Below are 18,864 nucleotides of genomic sequence, written 5' to 3' on the forward strand. Positions count from 1 at the left end.
TTTTGTAAATGGGGAACCCTAGATTCCTAAATGAGTTTGAATCCAGGCGTCTCAGATATGAGCCTTGTGTTCCCAACCACTACACCACCCCTGTCTCTCTTTGGCCTGTAGGACTGTGCTTCCATGGCTGGTTTCTGGACGCAGCTCCAGATGATCTGACTGGAGGTATTTAGGGCCACAATGTGATTAGAAGGGAATGTGAGGGTGTGAAGTTGAAACTACATTTTCATAACATTTATCTAAATATCCTTAACAAAACTGGGTGAGGGGTGGTGCTGAAGGCCCTGCCACCTTCCTACCTCTAGCCCCTCCCTCCGCCCACCTCCCCTCGCCCCACCTCCACCCCCAAGTCCCACAACCACTACCAGCTCCAGGCTCCCCCCAACCTTGAAGATCCACCACCACCTGCTCCTGACCCACCCAGCCCCACCTCTTTCTCCCGTAACCCCACTCCCAGTACTACATGCTCCCCCACCCTTCAAAGCTCACTCCCTCCCCAAGTTTCATCCCAGTCCCCTCCAATTTCATCCACACCTTTGTTCCCATCCTGGCCTTACCCCGGTCCCACTTTCTAGTTCCACCTTCCATCAACTGCCTGGCATGTTGTCAGCCTTCAACTACTTTTTATGTCGGAATGTAAGGGGCTGCAATAGTGAAAAGTTAGGTTCCTGCCCTCAGTGAGCTCAAATTCTAGTGGGGACAACTAATAATCATCAAGGAAATAAATACACACGCACTCACACGTACACGTAGCAGTAAGTGCTGAGAAGAAAACTTAAGGTGCAAATGGGAAATGAGAAGGAGGAAGATGTCGCGGTGGAGGGGGTGATCTCAGGAGGCTTCTTGAAGGAAACAATTATGTAGAGACTTGGCTGAATTAGGGAATGTGTGTGGCCGAGGCCCATGTGGGTGCCAGAGTGGAGTCAGTTTAAAGGGTGGTGTTGGGAGATAAGATGGGGGTGTGTGTTGCAGGAAGCAGACTATGCAGGACCCTGTCAGGTGAGGAGATTTTCAGGGGCAGAGAAGGCAACCACCTCCAGTTATTTCAGAGGCCCAGTTCCATGCTATTCGTTTCCCATGGCTGCTGTAACACATTACCACAAATCTGATGGCACGAAACAACAGAAATTTATTCTCTCCTATTTCTGGAGACCAGAGTATGAAATCAGTATCACTGGGCTGAAATCAAGGTGTTAGGGGGCCATGCTCCCTCCAGAGACACGGGGGAGAATCTGCTCCTTGCTTCTTCCAGGTTCTTGTGGCTGCCAGCATTGTTTAGCTTGTGGCCGCATCACTCCCATCTCTGCCTTTGTGGTCACATTGCTTTCTCCTCCTCTTCTGGGTGGAATCTCCCTCTGTCTCTCTCTCATCAGGACACTTGTGATTGCATTTAGGGCCCACCTGAATAATTCAGGACCACTGTTCCATTTATAGATCTTTAATCACATCTGCAAAGTCCTTTTTGCCATATAAGGTAACATTAACAAGTTCCAAGGATTATGACTTGGATATCTTTTGTGGGAGACATTATTCAATTTATTATATCTACCCTTTCTTCTGATATCTGGTAATTCAATTATTTATTCAATTTTCAGTGCAGTGTAAACCTTGACACTTGTTTCTTTTTCCTTTTTTGTAATGCGATTATCTGATTTAAGTTTTGATTGTTGAGGCATCCATTTCAAAGAGGCATCCCCTTCAATGTGTTTATCTTGAATAAAAACATTGCCAGCCACAGGGCTAGATAAAGAGTCAGGCCATCTTCCCCCATAGAGCTTCCTTTGTTTTAGAGATCTTGTTTGTTTTCAGTAACTGATCATTTGAGCTACCAGTTGTTGTTTTTTTTTTCTTCTTCCTGGGCTTTAAATTCCCACTCTTAAGTTTTAAATTTACCAATAAAGAGTGAGCCCACAAAATCATCAACCCCAATAAAACAGAACCCCAGGTGCTGTCTCTCTCTCTCTTTCTCTCTCTTTCTCTGTGACCTCACTGTGTGGCCCCAGGAATGCTGTGTAAATTCCAGGTCTTGTAAAGTAATAAGCCTCTGTTTCTTCAAAGTTTCCTGATGGGTATCACCGAAGGGCATCTTGCACTCATAATACCAACCACAAGGGCCAGTCCAACTATAACACTGGTTATCGATATGCTGAAACTGGCACAAAACACTCAGACTAAATTAATGGCCCGTTAGACTTAGTATTATTCCAGCTGCTTTTCTGTTTGTTATGATGAAAAACATCCAGACTAATCCACTTCCCGACCTAATAGGTGCTAATAAATGTCTGTGTGGAAAGAGGAAAGGGAGTTTGCATGCACTGAGTGTACACAGAGCACATAGCACATAGTAAGCCCTCAGTGGATGTTGAATTGAATTGCTTCTTATACAGTGCAGAGAGTCCACGTGATTGTCCTCGACGTTCCAAGAGGTGCAGTTTGTTACTAATGGTGGTCAGGGAGGGAGTGGGGGCTTCAGGATTAGAAATCGGGCGTGTCTGACTCCAAGGAATGCATGCTTTCCCCTACACCAGGGTTTCTCAACTTCGGTACTACGGATATATTGGGTCAGATAACTCTCCGTTGTGGGGTATGCCCTGTGCATTATAGGATAATTAGCAGCATCCCTGACCTCTACCCACTAGATGACAATAGTACCCCCCAAGTTGTGACAATCAAAAATATCTCTAGACATTGCCACATAACCCCTGGGGGGCAAAGTATTCTCTTCTTGAGAACTACTGCCCTCCATTATGCTGCCCTAGTGGAGGCGGAGGTATAAAGAGATGCCATTTCATCTGGGAATTGAATCCAGGTGTCCCACGGAACAAGTAAGAAACTGTCTCTATGCCACAGAGGTGGAGATCACTGGTTATCTACTGATGTTTACTCTCTGATTCTCTAGTGACAGATTTTAGCTGGGCGCACCTTGCTAGAATAAAGACTACATTTCCTAGCCTTCCTTGCAGCTAGGTGTGATCATGTGACCACATTCCAGCCAATTAGAGGTGATGTGGACAAATTCCCAGCTGTGACCTTGAAGGGAAGTGTCATTCTCCCCCTCACTACTTCTTTCCCTGGTCTTTCTGCCTGGGATATGGACCTGGTAACAACAAGATCAAGGAATCCTGGGTCTCAATACCAGGGAGTCCCGAATTGCCTGGCCAGCTTATACTGGAATATTACTAAAGAAACCAACTTTCTTCTGATTTGAGCCACTGTTATTTAAGAGTTTTGTTAAAGTTGCCAAACCTGCATTCTAACTGTTACAGCCACCCAAGTCAGCCACAGTGGAGAAGGAAAGAAGGCAGGAAAGGAGGAAGGAAGCATGTAGATGGAGGGGCACAGGTGGTCTGGTTGGGCTCAGAGACACTCAGGGAAAACTTCTGGGAAAGACTCTGAGTTGCATCTTGAAGGAAGAGAAAATGTGGAGTGGGGAGCAAGGGGGCAAGCCCTCCAGAAGGGGCTGCAGCAGAAGCAAGGGCCTCAGGGAGAGACCCGGGCAAGGTCTTGAAGGACAAGGAGGGCTTAAACAGGCTGAGAAGAGAGAGGAAGGCAAATCAGAGGGGAGCCCAGTGCCAAATGGGGAATTTCGCCAGGTGAAAGGAAATCGGGTGTAGGGAATCTGGAGTTCGTCATAAGGCCTGAGGGCAACTGGAGGCTGGAATTGGAGGCAGAGGAATGATTGAGGAGTCCCTGGCCCTCTCTTAGAGGACCCACTCTAGGGCTGAACAGTCATCCATACCCCATGCCCCATGCCAAGATGAGCACAGCTCTGCTGGGCCTGAATTTTTGACATCTTCTTGTCAAGGGTTCCTCCGGTGGGCAGCCAGGGCCAGCAGGAGTGCAGCCAAGGTCACTGCTTTCAGCCCCAGGACCGCAAGAGTGAGCACAGACAGGAGGCCTGGGGGACACAGAGGAAAGCTCAGGAAGGACCCCAGCTGAGCCCCCAACAGCCCACACCTCAGTGCCTCTATGGTGGAGTTGGGTCAAGCTTCTGTATAACCTCTGGGGCCTCATCCTTTTTACCCTGGAAGAGATCAAAGACCTCCCATCCCCCTGTCCCAGGCTCGAAGAGCCTTTGCCCAATATCCTACCTGTACCTTTAATCATCTTGACAGCATCTCTGACCTCTGATAACAATAGAAAATTTCTTTCGTTATATACTGCTCAGCTCCTCTGTCCCAGGCCCTGAGCTAAGCACTTCCTAATTGCCTTATATAATCCTCAAACTAATCTTGCAAGGTAGGATAGCAATCCAGCTTGTATAGGTAAGGAGACAGATCCAGAGTGGGGAAGTGATTTGCTCAGGTCTACATGTGTCAAAGTAGTGATGGGGCCAAGTGGTTTTGCTCCCAAGAATGGCAGGAAAAGGGCTGAGCATCAGGGAAGCTAACCTGGTCACCTCTATTCCAAGTTCGCCCCAGTTATCAAGTGCCCTTGAGTGTACCTTGAGGTGATGTGACAGGCACAGTTCTGGGCACTTGACTCATGTGGCCCCATTGGATCTGTACATAACCCCATGAGGTAGGTTCTGTGTTTCTTATCTCCCTTCTTCCCCCTAGATCACAGAGCAGGGCACCAGAGATTCAAGGAGTAAGGCAACTTGTCCATAATCTCACAGCTAGAAAGTGACTCAATCCAGGAAGCCTGGCTACAAAGCCATGCTCTTCAGCACTGTTATGCACAGCTTCATAGTGTAGCCTTGCTCTGAATCACGGGGAGCTCACCACCTCGTAAGCAAGACTGCCCACTGAACAGTTAGTACTGACTGTTAGAAAGTCCTTTCTTTGACTGAGCTTTAATGTGGTTCTCTGGGTTCTGGTTCTGCAGCTGAGATGGAGTCCTGGGAACTGTCCTAGTGGCAGAAGGGCCCTAGAAGTCTGGGACTGCACCTTTCCCATGGCCAAGCCATCTCTGGCCCCACTTACCTGTGGGAGCCTGGTTAACGCCACTGGAGATAGGTACACTCACCTGATGGAAATACCTTGGCTGCACGTTCATTGGTGAATTCTGACTCTTGGAGAGAAGTGTGTTTTGCTGCAAGGAAGAGAAGTGGTCTCACACTCCTCTTTCTTTCTACCACTCCACTTCTTGAGTCCCTGTGTTAGGAGCTGGGGTCCCTGAGATGAGTCTGCCAGTTTCTGCCTGGGATGGGGGCTAGAAGTCAAGCCCTGTAGTTAGAACTGCATGAGCCTCTCTGGGGTAGGGACAATGCTTGCTTCACTGCAGTGTCTGCAGCACCTAGTACAGTGTAGAGTAGTCAACAGGCATGCAACAGATGTTTGTTGAATCATTAACAGTCTATAAAATGTTCTGTGGAGCTCAGAATGGGGGTAAATTAACTCTGCCTGGGAGAAGGAGAAGGTTTCACAGAGGAGGGGCTATTTGTGCTGGGCCTTGAAGGATGAGTAGAAGTTCTCTGTAGAAAAGGAGAAAGCATTCCAGGCAGAGGGAATAGCTTATGTAAAGGCCTTGAGGCTAAGAAGAGCTAGCTTGTTTGGGACATGATGAAATTTTCCTTGTGGACCACCTCCCCCTCTCCCCCAACATCTCCTAAACCACCTGTCTCACCTTTGACTCTCAGCCTGGTGCCCTGTCCAGATAGGTATTGCCTGTTGGGTTTCCTCTGAAACTTTACACAGTAATAAGTGCCTGAATGCTCAGTGGAGATGCCACGCAGAAGAATGCTGAAATCATTGTTGTAAGCCCGGACCGCTGTCACATTGGGGTAGGAGATACCTCTAAAGTTGTAAATGGCCTCCCGGCTCAGACCAGCTCCCCGAAACCACCTGATGGGTCCGGGGGGACCATCTCCAAGCACCGTGCAGTTCAGTAAGACAGTGTCTCCAGTGGTCGCCAACACCAACTCTTGGGGTTGGATGATCCAGAGGTCTGGCTCTGGGTCCCCAGCTCCTGCAGCCAAAGAGAGGACTTTGTTGTTCCCTCTCTCCCTCCGTAGTCCAATCATTTCCTCCCTCATATCTACCCTCCCTTTGCTTCCCCTGTTTTCTTCACTCAGTCACTCCCTCCCGCATTCCCTTGTTATTCACTAATTGATTCACTCAGTAAAGGAATTCTCTGTACCTACTATGTGCTGATGCTAGGATTGGGGAAAAGGAAGCTTGCTAAGACCTACAAATGTCCTGCCCTGAAGAAGTTCTCTGTCTGGGGGTGGAGATGGTCCAGAAAATCCCCCTGAGGTTGGAAACCCAGAGGACTGCAGGACTAAGAGAAGCTTGGAAGGAGTCAGAGAAGACTTCCTGAAATGCTTGCATTAAGTTAAAATGAACCCCCCTCCCCACTCCACCACACATACATGGATACCCTCCATGTCAATGGTTTACGGGGGTTTCACAAACATCAATTCTTCTATTTCATCACCTGAATATCCCTTGAAGTAGGAATTTTGTTGCCTATTTTGCAAGTTCAGCACTTGAAGGAGATAGAGCTGAAGTGACTAATTTAAGGACACATTTATACTGAATGACAGACCCAGGATTTGGGTGTCCAGGTCACCAATGGTGGGCTTATAGATAGTATGACTGGTTACTTGGGGATTAAATGATCAGCCCCAGTTCTTGACTCTCCTCTGATAGTGTGGCACATCCATACTCTTGCTGTGGATTCATGGTGGCCAGGTACAATTCCTTGTCTCTTAACTTTGACCTTAGCCATGTGACCTGCTTTAGCCAATGGGCTGTTAGCAGATATTATATGAGTAGAAGCTTGAAATGTGCTTAGGGTGTTGGGACTTGCCCGCTTGTTCTTCTGCCATCTCCAAGAGAAATATGTACTCTGGCCAGTCTGGGCCCTGGAATGAGACATGTAGAACAGAACCACCCCAGCTGCCTGTAAATGTGTGAGTGAGACATACTAATTGTTATATGCCATGGAGATTTTGTGTGTGCAGCATGACTGTGGATAAAGGTGACTGATGCAGGGAGATAGATCAGAGCAGAATGCTATGACCTGCAGGGCCTGATACTCACTCTTCACAAACACGGAGGTGCCCTCATCCAGCTTCTTTCCTGAGGGCTCATTCAAGCCATCAAGTCTCACACAGTGATAGGTTCCAACATGTTTCGTGGTGACATTGTGGATATAGATGGAATAGTCGCAATTAAATGGTTCCAGTGTCTTCTGGATCATGGGCATTACCCCGGGGAAGAAGCCATGTTTGAAGTTATAAATTTCCTGCTGGTCCTGGTTGCTCACCTTGACCCATTGTATCATGTCATCAGTGCAGGAGCCGACTACTGTACACCTCAGCAGGAGTGTCTCACCTTCTGCCACCAGCATGGGGCCCTCAGGCTGCAGGACCTTCCATTTACCCCCCTTGCTCTGCTCAGAAGCTCCTGCAACAGAGGAAGAAAGGCCTTGTGCTGGGCTGGAGGGACTTGGAGCCCTAAGAGGCAAACTTAACATAAACCAGCCATCAGCTGGTCAAGAACAATTGCTTAGAACACTTGAGGGGTGTTGTTGGAGAGGGAAGTAAAAGAGGAAATGAGGCAGCTGGCTGGAGAGAGAGAGAGAGCAGGGCTGTTAAATGGATTACTTATGAGTAATAGATGGCACTTGAGTGCTCACCATGTGCCAGGCAATGCATGTATTATCTCATTTATTCCTCCAACACTCCTTAGACGTTGGCAGCATCATCCCCATTTTATAATAGAAGACATTGAGAACCCAGAAAGAGTTAGGTAGCTTTCCCAGGATCACTGCTAATTGGGCTGAATTTTGCCTCCCCGACAAATTCATATACTGAAGTCCTAACTCCCAGTACCTCTGAATGAGATTCCATTTGGAGATAGGGTCTTTAAATAGGTGATTAAGTTAAAATTAGGTCGCATAGGTGGGTCCTAACCCAAATATAACTGGTGACCTTATAAGAAGAAGATAGGTTGAACTATTGAGTTTGGCTTGAGACTGGGCACAGAGAAGGAAGGCCAAGCCCTCCCAATGGAAGTTCTTCTACACCTGGGTTATGAACAGCAACTCAGGTACTCCCTCCAAGAGCTCTGTGAGGTTCTCCATTTCTGAGAGAAAACCAATGCTCAAGGAGGTGCAGAAACCTGAGGGGAACCATGCATTCAGTAGGTGTCATGGCCAGGATTTGGACTCAGATCAACTGCCTCAAGATTCTGCTCACTACAGGTCATCAGCTTTGTGCCTCGAGTTTCCCTTCATCTGTGCTTCCGTCGGGCCTTGGGAATAACTTGGTCTCATTCCAAGACTTAAGTTTGTATCGCGGTGTTTCTCAGTTGGGAGTGAGGTAGGGGAGTTGAATGAAGCAAACATTCCCTTCTAACAGGATCTAGGGAAGGGTTGTGGAATTCTAAATTAATTTCCCCTCATCTTCCGCTAGGCATGTGCCATTAGCCACTAAGAACTGCCTCACAGCTGTGACCAAGTGACACCCCACATTCAATCCTAGGAATTTCGTTTGTCCTTAGTTCCAGGAAGTTCAGCAAACACCCACCCCCAAACACCATTATTTGAGTCAGTCAGACCTTGTTCTCTCTAATTCTTTCTAGTCGTTCTTCCCCTGGCCTCAGGTAGTTTCCTCACATGGATGTGCTGAACTGTGCCCATCAGTCAGCACAGGGCTGAGAATAATGCCTGCTCCCACCTGTAAAACTGGAAAACCTCATGATCGACAGGGCAATGGGTAGACTACACAGAAGGGAGTACTCTACCTAGAGAGAGGTGCTCTGGTCCCACCTAGCTAATCTAGAAAGCAAGGTCCCAAAATAATAAAATATAGTAACATTCTATTGTGAGGCTTATAATGCATGTGTAGGTAAAGTTAAGGCAATAATAGAATAAAGGCTGGTGTGGGGAGAATGTTAGTATACCATCATAAGGTTCTTATACTATATGTGAAATGGTATGATATCACTTAAGGTAGATGTTGATAAATTACAGAGGTATATTATAAACCCTAAAACAACCACTAAACTTCACAATAAAGTTATAGCTAATAAGCCAATAAAGTAGAGAAAATAACATTATAAAAATATTAAATTACCAAATGAAAACAGAAAAAGAGGAAAAAGGGAACAAAGAACAAGTAGAACAAATAGGAAAGTAATAGATTTAGACCTAATCATATCAAAGATTACTTTAAATGTAAATGGTCTAAATATTCCCGGTAAAAGTTAGAGATTGTCAGATTGGACAAAAAAGTAATATCCAACTACATGTTGCCTACAAGAACTCCACTGTAAATATAAAGATGCAAATATGTTAAAAGAAGAATGATGGAAAAAGATATATCATAGTAACACTAATCAAAAGCTGGAGTGACTATATTAATATCAGGCAAAGTAGATTTTGGAGCAAAAAATATCTCCAGGAATAAAGAATGCCATTTGACAATGATAAAGGGGTAAAATAATCAAGAAGACATAAAACCCCCAAACATTTATGCACCTAATAACAGAACTTGAAAGTATATGAAGCAAAACCCAACAGAACTGCAGGGAGAAACAGACAAATCCACAGTTACAGTCTGAGATTTCAATATCCTTATTTCAATAGTTGATAGAACAAATAGGCAGAAAATCAGAAAGAATACAGAAGATTTAAAAATACTATCAACAACTTAGTCTAATTGATATTTACAGAAAATTATATCCCCCAATAGCAGGATATACAGTTACTTTCAATTGTACAAGGAACATTTATAAAGATAGAGCATGTTCTGAGTCATAAAAAAGTCCCAATAAATTTAAAAGAATTCAAGTCATGAAAAGCATGAACTTTGACCACAATGCAATTAAATTAGTAGAATCAGTAACAGACAGATGCCACGAAAACTTCAGATGTTTGAAAACTAATACACGAGTCAAAGACAAAATAAAAGGGTAATTAGGAAGTATTTTGGTCTGAATGAAAACAAAAACACAGCATTAAAGTTTGTGGCATGTTGCTTAAGCTGGTGGATATTTTAGCATTAAATGCTTATTTAGGAAAGAAGAAAAGACTTAAATGAATGCCCGTAGTTTCATCTTAAAATAGAAAAAAGGAGCAAATTAAATCAAAAGTAAATAAAAGAAAGGAAACTACAAGGATCTGAGTGAAAATCAATAAAGTAGAAAACCAAAAACAATAGAGAAAATCAACAAGAATAAAATCTTTGAGAAGATCATTAAAACTAATACATCTCTAGCCCTTCTGAATACGGAGAGAAGGAGAGCGAGAGAAAGAGAAAGAGAGAGTGTGAGAGCCATAGATAGGTATCAGGAATGAGAGAGGTGACACCAGTACAGTTTTTACAGATATTAAAAGGATAATTAGGCATTGTTATTAACAAGTTTCATGGCTATATATACTTAACAACACAAACAAATTTCTTGAAAATCACAAACTACCAAAGCTACCTCAAGAAGAGATAAACAGATGTTTCTATCTATTTAAAACGTTTAATTTGTTTTAAAAACCTTCCCACAAAGAAAACTCCAAGTCCAGATAGCTTCACTGGTGAATTCTACCATATATTTAGATACAACACCAAAATCTTGATCGATAAAAGAACACGTTGATAAATAAAAATTAAGAACTCTTAAAAGGAGTTCAAAAGACACTTGTGAAAGAAGAAAAGACAAGCCACAGAGTAGGAACAAATCTTTGCAAAGCATACATCTGATAAAAGGTTTGTAACCAGAATATACAAAGAATTCTCAAAACTCAATAATAAGAAACACAATTTAAAAATGGGAGTTGAACAGAACCTCATCAAAAAAAGTGCACATGAAAGATATTCAACGTCATTACACATTAGGGAAATGCAAATTAAAACTACAATCAGATATCACTACACACCTTTTAGAATGACTAAAATTGAAAAGGCTGACTATACCAAGTGTTGGCAAGGATGTGGGGGAAATGTTATCCTCCTACACTGATGATGAAAATGTAAAGTGGTAAAACCACTTTGGAAAACACTTTGGCAGTGTCTTAAAAAGTTAAACAATCACCTACCATATGATCCAGTCATTTTATGCTTAAGTATTTTCCCAAGAGAAATGAAAGCATATGTCCACACAAAGACTTTTATATGAATGCTCAAAGATGCTTTATTTGTAATAGCCCCTAACTGCGAACAACCCAAATGTCTGTCAATAGGTTAGTGGAAAAACAAACTGGTTTATCCATAAGGTAGCTAGAAATGAAAAGAAATGACTATTGATATGTGCAACAATATGAATGAATCTCAGAATAATTACAATGAGTAAAAGAAGCCAGGCAAACAGGAGTATATACTGTATGATGTTTGTTGTATAAAGTTCTAGAAATTGCAGACTACTCTATAGTGATGGAAAGCAGATAAGCTGTTGCCTGGGGAGGAGGAGGAGTGGAAAGGGTGAATCACAAGGAAACTTTTATGGGTGTTTGAGGTATTCCTCATCTTGATTATCTTGGTGATAAGTTCACAAGTGTGAAATGTCCAATGCCCACAAAACTTGTCAAATTGTACACCTTAAATATGTACAGTTTATTGTATGTCAATTATACCTCAATAAAGCTGTTAAAAAATTTATAAAGATGAAGCTTCTGTGTGTGATGAGAAAGGGAGAACTAATGGAGAAGAGGCAGTGGGAGGAGATGAGGGCTCAGAAAGTCTCATGATTTTTATCCCAGTTGGGGTGAGTCTGGGAAAGTGAAATAGCAGGGAGGAAACTGGAGCCTGGAATAAGGCCCTGTGCCCCACACCCCTCTCTCTCTCCCTTTCTTGATTCTCCTTCTATGTTGTCACATGGACTTTGGGAATTGTCCTGGGTGCTTTGTCTCTACCTTAGCTGTGGAGCTGGACCATTCCCTTTCCCACAGCTCTGGGATTTCTTTCCACCCATTTTCCATCTGCATGCTCTTGTTTTTCATGATTCCTGTTGAGGGGTTCCCTTTTGGAAGCATGATAGAAATCAATATTTTTCAAAAATATTTTGAATATATTTTATTCCGGTTAGTTTAGATATATGATTTCCTAACCTAGTGCCTAACATGTAATGGACACTCAAAAGTCTTTGTGAAATGAGTTAATAAGAATTACGATTCACATTTTCCTCGAGAAAACCAGCTGGAAGAAGAGAAGTGGTGCCCCAAGTCACAGCCAGTGACCGAGGGAGCATCCAGGTCTGACTCCACACCAGGGTCCCACTGGGGCCTCTCTTGGGGGTGACAATTCTGGAGGACCCTAGGTGTGATGAACAGAATCTAGACCTCAGTAGGGCTTGGGGCAGAGACCCACATGGGCAGACGGTGGAATGAGCCCACTGATAGCCATGCATTTGTCTGGTGGATCAGAGGGTTCTGGGCTCAGAGGGTGAGTTGTACCCAGAAGGCCCAAAACTCAGGAGCTAAATCAGCCTGATCCTGACTTAGAGGAGACATGGGTATGATAATAATAGCCAACAGTTACTAAATCTTTACATCGTGCCAGGTATTTATATGCATTATCTCATTGAATCCTCCAAACAAAGAGGTGGTTCCTAGGATTAGTCGCATTTTGGCTCATGGATGTTTGATTTGTATCGTTGCACAGGGCCCAAAGCTTAGACAGGCCTCATGCTTGCCTTAATGCTCTACTGCTGCTGTCTTAAAATTCTTAATACTTTTTTTTAATGTCTTTATTGTAGTATAATTGCTTTACAATGGTGTGTTAGTTTCTGCTTTATAACAAAGTGAATCAGTTATACATATACATATGTTCCCATATCTCTTCCCTCTTGCATCTCCCTCCCTCTCACCCTCCCTATCCCACCCCTCTAGGTGGTCACAAAGCACTTAGCTGATCTCCCTGTGCTATGCGGCTGCTTCCCACTAGCTATCTATTTTACGTTTGGTAGTGTACATATGTCCATGCCTCTCTCTCACTTTGTCACAGCTTACCCCTCCCCCTCCCCATGTCCTCAAGTCCATTCTCTAGTAGGTCTGTGTCTTTATTCCCATCTTACTCCTAGGTTCTTCATGCCCTTTTATTTATTTTAATTTTTTATTTAATTATTTTTTTCCTTAGATTCCATATATGTGTGTTAGCATACAGTATTTGTTTTTCTCTTTCTGACTTACTTCACTCTGTATGACAGACTCTAGGTCCATCCACCTCACTACAAATATCTCAATTTCGTTTCTTTTTATGGCTGAGTCATATACCTTGAGAAAACCATAATTCAAAGAGTCATGTACCAAAATGTTCATTGCAGCTCTTAATACTTCTTGAACAAAGGACCTGTACTTTTATTTTTCACAAGGCTGGGCAAATTACGTAGCTGGTCCTGGGCTGAGCCTCACCATTTTCATATTTAATAGAGTAGCCCTAGAGAAAGGCCCCAAAGAGCAGTTCTTTGTAGATAGGCATACAAGTGTCTGAGCCAGAACCCGGCGGTATGAACCCAGAGCCTGGGAGCTTAACATCCCTGTGCTGCCCAAGAAGTTCTGCTTCTCTCAACACTTGGTCTGCACTCTGCTGGGATCAGGAAAGTTCTCAGCTCTCCCCTCCCCCTCCCCCTTGGTGGGGTCAAGCCCCTCCTGGCACCTCTCTGTGGGATCAGCCAGGGGTGGATCCTGTTCTGTCCCAGATCCTACTCACCCCAGAGGACAAGGAGCAGTGCCAGCAGCCAGGAGCGGGGAGATGAATGAGCCAGGCGGGTAGGGGTGGGCATCACTGGGGGCAAAGTGTGCCTCCCGTGTTCTCCTAGACTGGCCACCATTCCGTTCTCTGATCGGTGTTGGAGTCTGAAGTGAGATCTGTGGGCAAGGCTTTTTCTGCTTCTCATGGCCAAGGCTACTTAGGGAAATGTTTTCACTACAGCAAGACAAGGCTGCTGGTGTAAGAGGAAGAAGCTGGGTGGAGAGGTTTCCGGCTTTCGTGTCTGAGCAGTAGTTCCTGTAATCACTCTGTCAAAGACTTAATGACCTTTTCCAGACCCTGTCCTTGGCATCCTGGAAGGGAGATGAGCTTGGCTGTCATACTGTGCCCTCAGGTCAGCCTGACTTTGGATCAAGAATCAGGTCTGCCTCTTCCTGGCTGTGTGACATTTCAAAGTCACTTGTCATCTTTGAGCCTTTGTTGCCTCATTTGCAAAATGGGGACAGTAACAATCCCTTACTAAGAAAGGTGTTGCAGGAATGATATATGTGTGTGAGGGCTTAGCATAATGTAAAGGCTAAACATATTAGCCATCATTATCCATAATATGTAGGAAATAGAGGAGGTGATATTTGCTTAAGAAGGATTTATTATCAAGCTTCCCAGAGGCCTCCTTTTAACATTGCAGGGTGACACACACTCTCTTCCTAATTGTGTAATCATGGGCAACTTTATAAACCTCCATTTCCTGGGGTCCAAATGTAACACACTCGGATTGTGCAAAAATCTGTGTTTTGTGGTACCTTAATTTTCTGTAATTGATCTAAACTTCCTTGGGACCCCCCCCCCACCGCCCCCATCATGCTACCTATCAGGAAGGAAAAGATTAAGTGTGCTAATTAATCCCAGGCTCTTCCAGGTCTGACAGCCTCTCTAGCTGCACTGTTTGGATTCAAATCTTGGCTTTACACAGATCTGGCTGTGTGACCCTAGGACAATCATTGATCCATAAAATTAAAATAAAAATATGCTTGCAAGTATGGGGTGGAGCAAGCACTGTATATGCTGCCATCATTCTCTCTTAGGTTAACTCAGTCTCTTCTAGAAAATAAAAGAAGCTCAAGCTTTCAGTGCTTCCCTTCTTTTTTCCTAATGCAGATGGTCCTGGTGCAGAGGAAGCTGAAGTTTCTTTCTGGGGTGGAATAGCGGGCCTTGGGTTTGAACACTGTCTTGGGGTCTGGGTCTGTCTTGGAGGTTGGTCTAGTTTCATCCCTGAGCACTTTTCACTGGGTCTGTCAACGTGTGGCTGGTCCTGTATGGCCTTTGGGACCTTTCATTGGCACCACTGCTAAATTGCATTGCTTCCTCTACTTGTTCTCCTGTTGAGGAGGCCCATCTATTGGAACCTCTTTGAACAGATCACAGGCCTAGAAAATTCTGCCAGACTCTCAGGACCTCCATGTCAACCTCACAGGGGAACTTTTGAATCAGCCACTTATCTGTGTGAATTCCATTCTCAGCTATTTCTTTCATTCTCAAGTTTTTTTTAAATTAGTTTAATTTATTTTAATAGGTAAGGTATTGTATTGGTTAGCCACTGCTGAGTAACAAATCATACCAAAAATGTTGTGACTTAAAACAATAACCATTTATTTAACTTGTGATTCTGTGGGTTGCTAATTTCATCTGGGCTCAGCTCCATTGTTCTTCATATCTCTGCTTTTTGACTGGTATTGCCATGCATTCAAGATCTGCATCAGGTTGGCTAAATTGCTTTGCTACTGGGGTTGGCTGACTGTTGCCTGGGCCACCTCAGTTTTCCTCCATATGGTCGCTCATTCTCCAGGAGGCTAGTCTGGGCTTGCACAGTTGAGAGGGACAGTTTTGAGAAAGAGCAGAAGTTCTAACGTACAATGTCACTTCTGCCACATTCTTTTGGCCAAAGGAAGTCACAAGACCAGACCAGATTCAAGGGATGGAAAATAGACTTCACCTCTTAATAAGAGGAGCTGCAAAATCAGATCGCAAAGGGCATGGATACAGGGAGGGGGTAAAGAATTATATATATTTTTGTAATTTACCACAGGCATCCATGGGGTTCAAAATTCACATGATTTAAAGTCTCCTTCATAGGGCTCCCTAATATTATGTTCCCTAGGGTTAACCATGGTTGCAAGTTTCTGGAGACATTCAGTTCCCTCACTATTTCTGATCTGTTGTTCAGATGTCAGGTTGAACATGGCCCCTTGTGTGGTCTGTGGCACCCTAGGAAGGTTCCTGGGCACCCTAAGAAGCCAGATCAAATCCCTTCTTCCCTAGGATTTCTAAATACACTTGGGGTTTATATATGCCATTCTCACCACACCCCAGAGTTTTGACCCCAGTGTATGGTTACCAGGACCCTAGCATCTCAACTCCTGCTCTTTCTCCCCCTTACTTGCCACCCTCATCAAATCATAGGGAAGACATCCCCTTCTTGCTTTCTGTAGGGACTTTCCTAACCTCAACTCTCTTCTGAGCAAATGGTCTTCTTTGTTTTGGCTGGAATCCCTTTGGCCCCCTCATTGAGGCAACAAGTCTTAGGCTCCATCTTTGATACGGGACAGAGCTGCACAGGAAGGACTGGACTACTGTGAGGAGGAAAAATGCACAAGGAAGTACATAAAAAATATTAAACTTGTCCCTTCACCATAAAAAGGGTGTCATATGATTAGCATGTGGGGCACTGGCTCCCAGTAATTTCTCAGTATCTAGGAGCAGTGATTCTCCTCCTGGTTTAGTGGACTTGGTACTTGGTTGCTGCAGGAATGGTGGTGTCTATTACTAGCTTGAGGAGTTAGTCTAAATTGTTTTCAACAGGGGCAACTGAGTTATATATAAAACACAAGTCCACACTTAACATTGACTTTTTTCTCTCTGCAAAAACAGAACTTTGTAAAACAACAGCTTCTTCATTGTTTACCACAAAATGGAAAACCCAGTAAGCAAATCTAGGGAAAATATTCAACCTCATCAGCAAAAACAAACAAAAAACAAAAAACAAAAACAATTTAAAAAACAGCACTGGTGTTTTTGTAATCAACATTTATCTCCATTTCTTTCTCTGTTCTCCTCTTTATCAGAGGAGCTAAATCCTGGGGACCACATTTTTCAGAACTCCTTGCCAGGTTTGCTTGGGATTCAGTTCTACTGAGGAGAGATGCTTGCATTAGATTTGGAAGGTGAAAGAGAAGGAGAGGCATGATTGCCCCTCTAGAAATGGAGAGGGGAAGATGTGTGGGCATCAGAAGGTGACAAATGTGAGGTTTTGCAGTGGCCCCCACCATAAATCTTCCATAAATCACTTGTAAATCACAGGCAGCTGTGACCACTGGTGGTGGGTTCCTATGAATATTGCAGATTCTTGGTTCTTCAGAAGCTAGGAATAAACTAGGGAGGTAAAGCTGTGAGGATGTCCAGTGTTCTGTATGCAACAAATCTCCCAGTTTCCATGAGAATAAAGCAGGATTTCATGGCTTTTTTTGACCTGAACTTGAATTCATCTAGCATAATTTCAGCCATTTTCTTTTTCTTCCTTCCTTCCTTCCTTCCTTCCTTCCTTCCTTCCTTCCTTCCTTCCTTCCTTCCTTCCTTCCTTCCTTCCTTCCTTCCTTTCTTTCTTTCTTTCTTTCTTTCTTTCTTTCTTTCTTTCTTTCTTTCTTTCTTTCTTTCTTTCTTTCATTCTTTCTTTCTTTCTTTCTTTTTTCTTTCTTTCTCCCTCTCTGTCTCCCTCTCTGTCTCTCTTTCTTTCATTTTTTGGCTGGGCCACGTTGCATGTGGGATCTTAGTTCCCTGATCAGGGATCGAACCCACGCCCCCTGCATTGGAACAGCAGAGTCTTAACCACTGGACTGCCAGGGAAGCCCATTCTCTTTATTTAGAAGAGCATTTGGTGTCTCATTAATACTGAAGCCTCTAGGTCCTTGAACCTGACTCTCTGCTGTTTGCAACTTGTCCTGTCCTGTGGCTTGATTCCCCTTTTTTGTCTATTTTTTCTTATTTTATGTCAAATCCCATGACATGTTTGTTGGTATTGTTTTAATTTTTGTTGAGGTATGACTTACAGAGTAGTGTATGTAAGGGAACAAAAATGTAGCTCACTGAAATTTTAGATTTTTAAAATTTCTGTATACACACATGTAATCACCACCTCAAGATATTGAGATTTTTTTTTTAAAAAAATTAATTTATTTATTTATGGCTGTGTTGGGTCTTCGTTGTTGCATGCGGGCTTTCTCTAATTGTGGCGAGCGGGGGCTACTATTTATCGCAGTGTGTGGGCGTCTCATTGCGGTGGCTTCTCTTGTTGTGGAGCACGGGCTCTAGGCGAGCGGGCTTCAGTAGTTGTGGCACTCAGGCTCAGTAGTTGTGGCTTGCGGGCTCTAGAGCACAGGCTCGGTAGCTGTGGCGCACAGGCTTAGTTGCTCTGCAGCATATGGGATCTTCCCAGACCAGGGCTTGAACCCGTGTCCCCTACATCGACAGGCGGATTCTTAACCACTATGCCACCAGGGAAGTCCTCTGCTCCTTTCTATTCAATCTCTGACTCCATAGGCAGCCACCAATCTATTTTCTGTCACCATAGATTGGTTTTGCAGATTCTTGAATTTCACATAAGTAGAATTATACGATGACTGGTGTCTGGCTTCTTTCACCCATCTTAAAGCGTTCTTTTGTGGATTATTTTTCTTTATTGTGGTTAAAAATATCTCCTACCAATAAATCTACCATCTTAACCCTTTTAAAATGTACAACTCAGTAGTGTCAAATATATTTACAGTGCTGGGCAACAGATAACAGAAAATTTTCATCTAGCAAAACTGAAATTATACCCACTAAACATTAACTATCCAGACTTGTCCATGGCAACTGCCTTTCTACTTATTGTTTCTATGATTTTGACTACTTTAGATACTTAATATGAGTGGAGTCATGCAGTATTTTTCCTTTTGTGGCTGGGTAATTTTGCTTAGCATAATGTTCTCTAGCTTCAACCAAGTTGTAGCATGTGACGGGATTTCCTTCCCATCTGAATAATATTCCATTGTATGGACATACCACATTTTATTTATCCATTTATCTGTTGATGGACATTTGGGTTGCTTATCTCTTGCTTATTGAGAATAATGCTGTGATGAACATGAACGTGCAAATATCTCTTCAAGATCTTGCTTTGAATTCTTTTGGATATATACTGGAGGCGAGATCGTTGGATCATATAATAGTTCTCTTTTTAA

General features: G+C 43.6%; 1 protein-coding gene across 2 annotated transcripts; it reads right to left on the reverse strand.

The window, feature by feature from the left end:
- Positions 1-1,426: 1,426 nt before the first annotated feature.
- SIRPB2 (signal regulatory protein beta 2) lies at positions 1,427-13,808 on the reverse strand. 2 transcript variants are annotated; one of them, XM_032604504.1, is made up of 5 exons: positions 13,589-13,808; positions 6,987-7,352; positions 5,737-5,910; positions 4,969-5,034; positions 1,427-3,898 (listed from the first exon to the last, which is right to left on the reverse strand). In XM_032604504.1, the coding sequence occupies exons 1-5, from the start codon at positions 13,773-13,775 to the stop codon at positions 3,801-3,803; spliced, it is 891 nt and encodes a 296-aa protein (XP_032460395.1). In that variant the 5' UTR covers positions 13,776-13,808; the 3' UTR covers positions 1,427-3,800. The 2 variants fall into 2 exon arrangements, with proteins under 2 accessions (XP_032460395.1, XP_032460394.1); XM_032604503.1 differs by having other exon boundaries at positions 5,569-5,910.
- Positions 13,809-18,864: the final 5,056 nt, after the last annotated feature.

This window comes from Phocoena sinus, chromosome 15 (assembly GCF_008692025.1).
Source record: "Phocoena sinus isolate mPhoSin1 chromosome 15, mPhoSin1.pri, whole genome shotgun sequence".
Taxonomy (NCBI): domain Eukaryota; kingdom Metazoa; phylum Chordata; class Mammalia; order Artiodactyla; family Phocoenidae; genus Phocoena; species Phocoena sinus.

What these genes read in the sequence shown, in the direction of transcription:
- SIRPB2 (XM_032604503.1), bottom strand. Translation starts at nt 13,775, where the DNA reads ATGAGAAGCAGAAAAAGCCTTGCCCACAGATCTCACTTCAGACTCCAA. An exon ending in ACTGCTCCTTGTCCTCTGGG is followed by an intron (nt 7,353 to 13,588) that starts GTGAGTAGGATC and finishes CCTCTGTTGCAG; the next exon opens with GAGCTTCTGAGCAGAGCAAG. An exon ending in CACCAGGCTGAGAGTCAAAG is followed by an intron (nt 5,035 to 5,568) that starts GTGAGACAGGTG and finishes TCTTCCTTGCAG; the next exon opens with CAAAACACACTTCTCTCCAA.